General features: G+C 53.8%; 1 protein-coding gene across 12 annotated transcripts in view; it reads right to left on the reverse strand.

Annotated features, from left to right (window-relative positions):
- Window positions 1–12,007, reverse strand: part of CLASP1 (cytoplasmic linker associated protein 1) — a 266,051-nt gene that overhangs the window by 11,885 nt on the left and 242,159 nt on the right. For all 12 annotated transcript variants that reach the window (XM_043894511.1, XM_043894523.1, XM_043894522.1 and 9 more), the window contains 2 exons: window positions 3,296–3,502; window positions 1,952–2,068 (listed from right to left, as the gene is read on the reverse strand). In XM_043894511.1, the coding sequence (XP_043750446.1) occupies window positions 1,952–2,068; window positions 3,296–3,502 (324 nt within the window). The remainder of the gene's footprint in view (window positions 1–1,951; window positions 2,069–3,295; window positions 3,503–12,007) is intronic.

Raw genomic sequence — 12,007 nt, forward strand, 5'->3', positions numbered from 1 at the left:
TTTCTGATCCTAAAGCTGGTATTGCTGCCACAGCAATGGGCCACTTTTCAGGGTGCACCTCACAAGCCCCCCCACTCCAACCCTGCATCCGGCCTTCCTCCACGGAGCCCGATGTCACTTATCAACCTCATGTAAGTAGCAGAAGGGGGTTCTGCCAGGCCCGGGGACAGAAGCAGGAAGCCGCGGCTTGATTCTCTTTCTGACTTAGCACCACATGCTGTCAGCAGCCCGTGCTGGAGGCGTGGGTGGGAGGGGGGTGTTTGTTTGTTTTAGGGGATGTGCATTGGAGTCTTACAAAGTTCACGTTAACACATCGGAGCTGTCGCCTATAAAAACCGTCAAGACCGGACGCGCTGTGCCGCAGACAGGTGTCAGGCCAGCCTACCTCAGCACTCCAGGGTGACTGATGTCCTCAGTGGGGAGGTGGGAACGCTGGCTCTGAGCAGGACTGGGCTCCAGACCCTACGCCACCGCTGCAAGGGGCAGCAGGTCAACCAGAGCACAGGGGTGAGAAGACACCTGCCTTCTCTCAGCCCCTCGGTGGCGGGGTCAAGTGAGATGACAGGACAGCCCCCTTACTCCCGAGGGTAGAAAGGACCAGAAAACCGAGATCTGGAAAACATTATCCCTTTGTGAAGACTACCTGTGAGGGCCCCACGGCTGCTATGGAGCAGCCGTGGGTCCCTGAGAGCAGCGGCAGAGGCAGGTGCTCCTGGCCCGTACGCTGCTGGGCACTCTCGGCTCATCGCCCTGCAGGCCGTGGTCAGGGAGGGCCGGGCACGCACCTCTGCAGCAGCAGCGATGGGAGGGAGAGCACGGGAATCGGATCCCGGGGAAGCAGCGCCCACCACGCCTGCTCTGCTCAGACCTTCCAGCCCAGTTGCTGATACATCTTCTTCTGGACCAGTGGCTCTCTACCAAGGCTGACTCTGTCCCAAAGGGACACCTGACCAGGTGTGGGGACATCAGCTGAGGGTGGGGTGCGCTCCTGGGACCTCAGGGATGGTGCCCCCACCACAAAGTGCCCCGAAGTGTCGGCAGCACTGAGGGTGCGAGCCCTGCTCGGGACAAAGGCGGGAGAGCCGGCTCTGCCCCGGACTCAGCGAGTGGAGACGCTCACCAACTGTGCCAAAGGAGCAGGCCTGCCTGAAAAGCCACGAGGCTTCACCTGCTGCTTCCTTCTTTCCTAAGGAGGAAGGCCAGAAATTTCAGGCTCCGTGCGTTTGCATTCACACCCCTGCCTGGGCCCTCCGTAACTTCAGTGACACATTTTCCCAGGCAGTCCCCGGGGCAGGGGCCTCACCACGGCCCAGCTCCTGGCCCCTCCTGCCCGAGATCAGGGTGGCTATCCTCTCTCCCCAGCGGGTTCATCAGATCTGAGTTCATTTTTAAACCAGCAAGCACTCTAGTCACTCTCCTCTTCCATGAGCCACTGGCCCCTTTGTCTCATTTTCTGCCCGATTCTAGAAGGAACAAGAGGCAGTACGACCACCACGGGCCCTCAGGTGGGTCGCGGGCAGGATCGGCATCCTCACCCTGCAGAGTGCCATCGTTACACGGGACGCGCTGGGCACAGTGAGAGGCGGCCATCGTTACACTCACCCACGGGACCCGAAGCCCCCCAGATAGGCGTGAAGCCAGCAGGCAAATGTCCTCAGTGTTTCAGACAGAAAACAAGCTGGCTTCTAAACAAAGCCATCTTCCTTTTGGGGATAAATTAGAAGTTCAAAACTATCATGTCAGAAACAGGAGCGACAGCAGACTGCGTCGTACCTTGGTGACGTCACTACACAGTTGTTCACCTTGTCTTTAGAGACACGCCCCTGGAGAGTAAGGCCCAGCGAGCTCACACGCGCTGAGGAAGTCTGTCTGCAGCCCAGACCGGCAGGGCGGCGGGCCCGGGACACTGGGAGGCCCGGCGCACGACCTGGCCGCGTAACAGCACCCATACCTTGCTCCCCGTGAGCTGCGCCAGGTGAGGTTTCAGCTCCTCCCCGATCACAGAGTAGATCGCCACCAGGCAGAACACGCTGGCCTTGCGCACGCTGCTTTCCGTATTGTCGTAGCCCTGCAGCCAGAGGGACAGAGAGGAACCGCGATCAAAGCGCTGCCCGGCTGACGGCATCGCACCAATGCTCCCACGCTCGCACACCTCAACCTCGGCCGTGCTGGGAGCCGTCTGGATGCCCCGGGCTCTGCCGATGAACCCTGAGAGCTCTGGCCCCAAAGAGGCCACATGCAATGGTGTCAAGAGTGAGCTGATTTTGGGGTGGCAGGGAGGAGGCTGGTGAGCTGGTCTCTTCCACAGAGAACGATGCTGTATCGTGAGCTGCCAAAAAACCCGGGCAGCACCAGCCAAGACACGTGAGAGAAGAGACTGAGAAAAGGAAATTAAGGGGGAGAGTAAGTGGCTGCTTCTCACCATGGTAAAGCAAACCTCACATGTGCAAACCCTTTTAAAGAAATGAGAACTCTGTCACTCACTGTGGATAAACTCCCCACTGTCCGTGGGTCGTCCTGCAGTGGGGCAGACCTCCACACCCCTCTCCAGCTGGCCCACAGCCTAGCTCCTCCCTCCCCAAACCCAGACGGGACCGCCCGCTTCTCTCCAAGCAGCCTCTGGGACCTTCCGGACTCTCTGCCTTTCCCTCCGCCTGGGATGCTCCAGGCCTCGGCTGGGTGTGTTTACAAGCCCTGAGCCCCATGCTCAGCAAACAGCACCGTTTATTAAGTGTAAACCAATGTCTGTCTACCCTTCTCCACTGAAATTCCTCTCTAGGGCCCAAGTCTAAACCACCTCTTCTCTGAGCCCTTCAACCTAGAGATCAGCCTCCACCCGGATCTCAGAACCACCCACATCCACCCCAGTAACTCCGCACACAGCAGCGGCCCTGACCTGCAGCTGTTGGTACAGGAGTACCAAGCCCCAGAGAGGGCTGTCAACTCCTTGAAGCAGGGTCCCAGCAGAAGGCACCTTGCCTTCCAGTCTATTTAACTCAATGCCTCACGCCTCTAAGGGTTTCAATTACTATTTGTTGGCCAGATTAGGACAAGGACCACTGTTTGATGTTGGGTTCCACAGCTCACCCTGCCCAGGGCTGGGCCCATCAGCCATGCAGTAAGGAATGAACAACAAAGAAAGATCAAAACATGTTCACAGTAAACAGAAAGTTCATTCTGTGGGCCCCAGGTCTGGGCTGCCTGGAAGAACTTCCTCTGTGTTCAGGGAGGGTGGGCCAGGAGAGACCACGCCCACCCCATGCGCTGAGCGGCCAGGTTGCCACGAGGCGCTCACCTGCAGCAGGCCTGGGATGATGTCTGCGAGGAGCTGCAGCAGGGACTCCTTGGCGATCCTCTCGACGACTTTGGTCTGCATCTTGATGGCGGCCAGGTTGATGGGGTAGTCGGCTGTCTGGACGATGGGGCACAGCACTTTGATGCACTGCTCTGGGTGGATGGAACTGGCCAGCGTGGATGCGGCCTCTTCGGCAGCCCTCACCACCTGAAACATGCCCCCAGGTGAGTGGGCTCCACACCACAACACACACTTCAAAGGCCAAGCGACAGGCACGCGGCGCTTAGTGCTGGAGACCCCCCGCCACCACCGCCACCCCGGCTACGCTTTCGCGCCCACAGGGTCAGCCGGAGGAGCAGGGGCAGAGAGGTAACCTCACTCTAAGAGTCACATTCTGCGCTCCAGCTCATAAGATCCTTAGAAACTTTACGGCCATGATTAATTTCCTCCTACTGTCCTTCCCCAACCTGTGTGCATTCATGTGTTCACACATTCCTGGGTGGCAGCGGCTGAGCTGAGCACAGGCCTCAGAGGCTGGTGCTGGGCAAGGTGGGTGGTCCGCGCGGAGGGGCTGCACGAGGATGCAAAGGTCCAGGGGGCAGCAGGCGGGGTCCCCAGGGTGGGGTCTGCTACCTTCCAGTTGGCCAGGAGCAGATGGAGGAAGTGGGGCAAGCCGGAGCCCTGCCAGCCACGTTAGTGCCCAGGCTGCCCCCTTCACTTTTTCTCACTGCTGCTCACCTATGCGCGTCACTTGGCCGGCAGGATGCACTCACCTCACCAGAACCCCCAGGAAGCCCCCGGTGCACCGTGACCACTGCACTTACATGCTTTGATGACACGGTCTCCCCACGAGACTAAGGGCTCCTTGGAGGTCAGTTCCCGTCTCAGCCACCTTCTGTCCCCCACACCCAACAGTGCCACCATGCACGAAGAGCTCAATAAATGCTGGTCCAACTCATTTTCCCACAGCATGCATGCATGTGTGTGTGTGTGTGTAAATGTTCATGACTGGCAGTCAGCTCCAGGGCGTGCCTTGCTGATCTGCATTTACATGTTCCAACGGAGGAGCTGGCCCAGAAAAGGAGGAGGAAGTCAAGACATCTCCAGAGGACCAAGTTGGGCTCTGGGGAAATCAACTGTACAAGGCCCAGAAGGTCCATTCTGGGTGATACAATGGAAGGGCGACAGATCTGTCCTTTGGAAAAGAGACCTGAGTTCAGGTTAGTTTTCGCCAGTGATCGGTTTGTTTGGAGAACAACGGTGTGTCATTAGAAGGGCCCCATCACGCAGCAATCACTAGATGAAGTGCTCTTCTTCCTCCTCAGCTCATGTGTGTCCTGAGGACTCTGGTCCGTCCACGGCATACGTGGGAAAGCCAAGTGTTTGGCCTGTGACACACAGCTAGGCAGATGGTGGAAGAGGGGTCCATCCCTTCTCTAATTTGGCCCTGCGGTGGGACACCAATGCCCTTCAACTGTAAGAAATCAGTGTATAGGTGTCACAAGACGCTGGTCAGAAAACTGAGTAATACTAACTGGTGAAATCTGAGGTCTTAGTTTCTAAACATGGGGGGAGAAAAAAATGCAAGGGTCAGAAAATACTGGGCGATTTCATTGATCGTATCCCAAACTGGAAGACACTGATGTAGAGCAACGTAAGAGACGACCAAGAGGGGGAGAGAGCCGGGTGGGCAGGAGGACACAGGACCGGGGGAGGGACCGGGAAGAAGTCCTGGCGGCCGCACTTGAGTCTCGACAGGAGTAAAGCGGAAACCTCCCGGCGCCCCTCAGGGATGCAAAGGGCACCGACCGGACAGGGAGATAAATGGCCAGGTTTCCGGTGAGGCTCTCTCGCTACGGTTTCCTCCTCCCCACCAGCCTCTCCGGGCTTCACTCTCATCCAGGTCACGGGCGTTAACTTGCAGGGAGCTGCTGGGGAACAGACCAGCTTGGGTATGTGGAGCTGAAACCTGAGCCCAAGGAGAACTTCCTCTGATAAAACTCAGGAATTCTTGAAGTTGCTTGCAGGAGGCATTTAATCAAACCTAGGTTTTCTGAAAATGCCTAAAGAGAAAATGCCAGAAGCTGCACTTCAAGGAGGTCCATCTGAGGCCCCCCTTCACGGAGGCTGCAGCGAGTTTCCCAAGGCAGACGCTGTTTTTGGCACAGGGGATTGCTGCTCTTGACTTCCCTCTGCATGCCAGGCTCCCGCTGCTGGCCGGCTGCCTGACGCAGGGTGAACTTTAAGTTTCACCCCTGTGTTCTATGTAACATAAGAAGCAAAGATTATAAATGTAAGCAAGCAGAGAGCAAAGTAAACACAGGCGACAGAGAGGAGGAGGAGAGTGCTCTTTGGTAGACACGGGGGCCAGAGGGGCAAACAGGAGTTCTCAGAGACGGTGAAGACAATGAGAGAGTGTGGGGTCAGGCCGACTTCTGGGTCATTACCAACCCCAAGTGACCAAAACGGTTCCAATTCTGCTGATTTTTCTGCAGTCTGGTAGAAACACAGGAATTCTTCTTTTTCCAAGTCAGTGAATTAACAGTGTCTAGCTCGGAAAAGCATAATTTCCTTATCTAACTTTTTGAAAAATGAGATCATTACTCAGAATATTGATGAATGTTTGCTTAAAGATAAGGTTTCTTTGAGAGCACAGAACTGTCACAATTTGAAGCGCATGCTTTAGGTTCACAAAGACGGACTGCGCCCTGTCACAGGCACGGCAGTGTAGCTGGCTGACTCCCACGCACAAGCAAGCAAGTGTTCAGAGATGACAACAAGCAGGTACACCCAGTTAGCAGCAGTAGTTTGGTCACTAAGCCCTATCCGACTCTTGCGACCCCCGTGGACAGAGGAGCCTGCCAGGGCTTCTCCAGGCAAGAATACTGGAGTGCGCTGCCATTTCCTTCCCCAAGGTACACCTAGCTCAGCCCCAGGCATTTAAAAGCTAAGGGAGACGCTGGCGCCACCTTCTGGGGAAAGCCGGGAAGACCTCACAAAACAGGCAGGATGATGGGGCTGTGGGCCCACCACGGTGGGGAGGCCGTCTCTCTGGTGAGATGGTCACCACCAGGGACCTGAACCCAGCATGCAAGTCCCCGTCTGTCAGGCCTGGCCCCAGAGGGAGGGCGGGTAGGAAAAAGCTTCAGGGCCCAAGCTCGGGGACCTAGCTCTGTTGCCAATGAGGTGAAGCTGAGGGATGCTTCTTGTACTGTCTGCGCCTGCTTCCCTCATAAGTAAAATGAAGGGGGGGGCCTGAATCTAGTATGCCGACATCAGTTTGGATGGCGACACTTTATCTCCCTACCCTACCTAGACGGTACTTTCTCTTGAAAATGCACGTGCCCGATTTCAAAAGGCAGAGTCTACATCAAACAGCCTCTAACCCCACAGCCATCACTGCCCTCCAGGGGCAGATTGAGCGCAACACCGTCTCAAGCGTGGTAAGGCTCTGAGGCGGAGACTCACTCTGTCCCACCTCAAGGGGTGGGATCACAGCCAACGGGGAACAACGCTGTGGAGTCAGAGGGGCTGGACGCCCAGGAGGTGGCCATGTCTGCCGCCCTGGAGGATGCCAGGAGCGCTGGGCTGGCTGGTCCCTAGAGGAGTCAAGGAGGCGGAAGATGGGCAGCACACAGAAGGCTCCTCTGCATCTCCCAAAACCCGTCAACTCCTGGTATTTCCTGGCCTCAAGTGCAGGAGTGTGATGGCCACTCCACTGTGGACACCGAGTCAACCAACATGGGAGCCCAATACACACAGCCCACAGTTAATTCACCCACATTTCAATAGCCTTCTGACATGTATTTCAAGAAATGCAGTGATTTCTGGTTTACATAAAACAGGAAAACCCCAACCACAATTCTATTCAGAACCGGTCTACCTACTTCAGTGGAAGAGGATTAAAAGGACTGTGTCTGCAGTTTTCAACAGCGTTAGCCTCCTCACTCCCTTGACATGAACGTCAGCCCTATGAGGGGCAGGCGTCCCGCAGCCCCAGTTCACCTCAAGTGCCGGCACTTCCGACGCTCAGGAGGCTGAGACCCATCCCCAGCTACTCAGCTAACCAACTGGTCACCGCAGGAGGAGGACTGGTCTCCAGACCCCGAAGCTCTGATGTTAAACAGGTCTTCCATCACCATCCCTCAGCCTTCATTTGCCCTACACCAAACCACGTGACTGCTTTCTCCAGACAAGCTCTGTCTCTCGGTAAGACACCCTTTCTGAGGCTATGGAAGTAAAGGGCAGGCGTCACATCTGGCTCCTAGGAGGTAGATCACCAGAGAGGAGGAGCCGTGTCTCCTTGCCCTGAGTAGCTGTGGGGCTGCGGCTACCGTCTCTCAGGGCTGGACGCTGTGCCTGGCACGTCGCGGCCACGCCTGGGGCCAGGATGGTGCAGCAGACCCGGCCCAGACACGTCCCCCCGGCCCGCGGCCTGCACTAGGCCCGCTGCCTGACTCGCGTCGTCGGCGCCCTCCCAGAGCGCCCCAGACTCCCAGAGCGCGTCCCTCTGGGCCCCCGTGGAGTCTTCTGCTCTAACCTCAACTAAACCGTACATTCCCTGACGTCTCAGACACTCCCCAACCCCCTCCCCTGCGCCTCCAATCACAAAACATTTACCAGAGTTTGTGCCGTGACTGTCAAACTGGCGCAGCAACTTTGACCCTCTAAACGACTACACAGGTTTCTGGTTTTGTCTTTTTGTTACAAGGCTAAAAGTTACAAAGGAAACAGGGCTCCTGGCCACATGCCAAGATTGGGCCCAAAGAAAACCGGAGATTTGGAATCTAGGAAGGTTTAGGCTTGTTATTCAATAGCAGCCTCAATTATCTTGAGGCCAGATGACACGCAGATAACCGTGCGGCCCACTCCCTGGGCTAACAGATTAGGAAAACCAAGGTCCAGAGAGGTGAAGTAATCTCTCCACACTCACACAATGCACTGTTTGCCAGAACCCAATGACACGTGGCCGCTACCCCAAGAAGCTTCTAAGGGCCATTCCAGAGCCAAGGATTTGGTGAAGCCTTGGCTAGAATGATTTTGACTGGGATTTGAAGCAGAATATCAGCTCATCACTAAAGCGCTTTCTCTCTGACACACCACTGCTTTGCACAGGCCATTCTATTTGCCAAGAGGTCCTGAAAAGTTCCATTTTAAAAATATAGTCTGGTTTAGCTTTTTTAATTCTCTGCAATCTTAAAACATTAAATTAACTAGAAATGAATTCAAAATAAAACCCCAGGGAGACATAACAGTGGTTGTTTTATATTTATTTAAGAATCAAACTTCCCCAAACAAGCCAAACCACCTGAGGCTGGATTCTGATGCCTTAAGCACCAAGACTTCTGTGGGGCAAACAAGTTCTGGTGACCCCACAGAGTGACACAGAATGAAGCTGATATTTTTCTCTTTTAACAGGCAAATGTAATTGAATATTCACTATGTGGCCGAGGTCAGTGAAAGCAAAACCTAATGGTCAATGTATACTGTGTTGGCCAGTGTTATGGCCCAATAGAATATCTTCAAAGAAATAGAGTTGATGCTTCTCTAAAGTTCAAACAGAACACTGACGGAGGACCCCAACACTCTGGCTACCGCATGTAAGCCACGGAGCCTGGCGGGCAACAGCTATTCTTACATTAAATGTGTATAAAGTGATTAACAACTAGTACACCAGCTGTCTGCCTCTGAGACGATACAGACGTCTGAAGACAGCCTTAGGAAGCAAAGTTTGTACCGCGTCTGACAGTGTTAAGACATGAGCCTTCACGTCCCGTATCTGATTCTGCAGCGTGTTCGGCAGCCACACTACACAGTGGGGATCAGGCAGACAGCACAGCTGGAGGCCGGATGCTGCATGGAAAACTCAGCTTTCCATCTCTATATTCGTGCTCCCACTGACCCCAGAACCGCATTCATAGTATCAATGCTCATATCAGATCTAAATCCTCTCTTAATCATTGATGGACAGATTCAGTACCAGCCCTAAGAGACGGATTACAAGTTCTAAGATAAGAAGCACTGAAGTTAATGGAGTTTTTTTGAAAAACAGAAAGTAGGCATAGGATCTTAAAAGGTCGCTATCAAGGCCTTCGCCCGTTAAGGTGTTTGCTAAAAAGCGAACACCACTGCAAACCACAGTAACTTCATTAACGAGCTATTGAAATGCAACAGCAAATGTACTAAAAAGATAAAAACACAGAGTTAGATAGTTTAAGAAATCTATGTATTCAGATAGGGAATATGAAAACATACTTAACCTAACAAACACCAACGTTTTAAACAAAAACTCTAAATTGGTCCCCAAATCCTCTATCGTGCTTATTGTAAAATGTCTATGTTAGCTTAGAATGAATCAGGATGAGACAGATTTAGCGCCTGGTATGTTTCAGTGTGATAGTGTTTTGCACACATAGCTTCTCCTGCTAAAGACCCTCAGAACACCACCCTCAGCTTATCGGGAAAAAAACAAGACAATTTAGCAGCCCTGCTTTAAGCATCTTCCCTAAAGGCTTTATGACATGTTTCAACCTATTAGAAACCGTATTTCAAGAAGTCCTTCATTGCTACAGCCCCACACTAGATCTAGTATGCATCATGCCAGGGCCCTGCCACAGCAGCTCCTCGTCAACCCGCCAGTCCATCTCCTCCATCTCCTGTGAACACAAAGCTAGCCTCTTATGGAGGAGGCTCCAGGAGCTACGGCCCAGGATGAGCACACTTTGGAAGCGCCAATTGGACAGGAAGAGACTTGGGCTCTGTCTGACTCGTAACTGGGTCTAGAAACACCTTGGATCCTTTCCAATAAATATGAGAATGATGTCTGAATAAACGTTTGAATGTACTGGTGAGAAAATATAATAACTAGAGAAATACTGTGTGTGATGTTAATTTCATATGCCAACAGAAACACACAGGTGCCCAAGTTGGGAGTTTCTGGCAAAGTGACAGCGTGGAGTTTCATAAGGGAAAGGACACGGGCAGCAAGTCAAGGTGAGTCTGCAGGTATGCAAAGCAGGGAGGCCTGCCAGCAACGGCACTCCTCTCAGGACACAGTGTTTCCTCCACCTGCCTTATCAGGAAATCAGCGGCAGCTGCGTGGAGACCCTGGGTCACAAGAATTCCACACAACCAAGTGCTGCTGAATTTGCTTCAGGCAGCAGGTACTTTCTGCTTGTGCCCCTCAGGCAACCTACAGGACTTCACAGCTGAGAACCTTCTCTCCTCCACCTTTTGTCTTGCAGGGGAAAAAACCAGAACCCCTCACGTAACCAGCAATATATGCCTGTCAGGGTCCACTGTCCAGGTTCTGAAGGTTAACCTCAGGACAGCCACTGTGAAGACAGACATCTCCCAAGGGGACGGCCAGCAGCTGTCACACAGGGCTTCACCTTAATGCCACATTCTCAGTCATGTCCTCCCCTCTGAAAACAACTGATATCATATGCATGTAAGAGATCACCCATTTTATTTTTTTTTTTGATCATGTATTCTCATTAAGGAGAGGCCATTATGGTTTACAACAAAAGTCAGCATGGGCCTGTTTGCCCCTTAAAAGACACAAGACCTAGCTTGCATCTTGGTTCTGCCAAAAGCTGCCACGCGTGCATCATCTGACAAAGGATGGGAACTCCTGGACCCTCTTCCTCACCTGGGAACAATTTTGTTGACCACTGTCAGCTTCTCTGGTTCTTGACAATTATGTTGACTGCCATCAGCTAATCTGGTCTTTACACTGTTTCAAAAGAGTTATTGTAAGTGCAAAGTGTTTTGTTCAAATGTGAGTGAGGATGATCACCATCAGGCCACTGAGCCAGACTTCAGAAGTGTACGCAGTGGTTTGCGCACACACCTGTCGCGTATACCCCTGTGCTTTGCTAGGACTGCGGGGTGGAGACGCGCCTGGACAGAGCCGCAGCCTCAGCCTCGCTGAGAGTGCAGCCATGCAGGAATCCGAGGAGCCCAGACCGTCTCTGTTCAGCAGCAGTCACGTAACTGCTGAACAGAAAAAGTGCCCCAATTTAGGCTCTGATTCTTGCTGTGAATGTAAGAACCGTTCTAATCACAATTCCTTTAATCCAGGACTGAGCTCACAAGAGTCACACAGGAGCCAAGACTGAACTGACCACGTGGTTATGTCTCACTTAGGAGTCAAACCCATTGTGTCACACCAAGTTTCCCAAACCTTTAAATAAACGGTTGCTGTCCACAGTGAACTTCACTGGAAGGGTGGCGCTGAAATCATTTTCATTTAGGACAGCTCCACTCACCTCCCTGCTCTCTGGCAGCCTCTCGATACTCCAAGGACTGGGAGTAACAGGTACCGGGACAGTTCAACAAGTGACTGGACAATGCATGGACTGTCCACCACCTACACACAAGTCCAAGCCCAGAAACGCGTGTTCTGGGACAGGCCTGAGGAGCGGGAACCCCAGCAGAGTGAGTTTCTCACGACCAGGAGCTGGTGGAGCAGGCGGCGCTGCCACCAGGCCCCAGAGCCCGCAGAGAGGAGCATGCTGCCGGGGAGGGGGACCGCCGCACGTGCCCGTCTCACCTAACGCCCCTGCGGACAACGTGTGACGACAGCCACCGAGGGCAGCAGGGCTCCGAGGGCGAGAGGCTGGCCGAGCGTCCACCCCTGGTCCTGACTGCAGGGGGAGGGCCGGCCTGCTGGACAGCAGTGGGAGCCCGGCCGTGGGCCCCTGGGGGGGC

The sequence above is a fragment of the Cervus elaphus genome, chromosome 33 (genome assembly GCF_910594005.1).
Source record: "Cervus elaphus chromosome 33, mCerEla1.1, whole genome shotgun sequence".
Taxonomy (NCBI): Eukaryota; Metazoa; Chordata; class Mammalia; order Artiodactyla; family Cervidae; genus Cervus; species Cervus elaphus.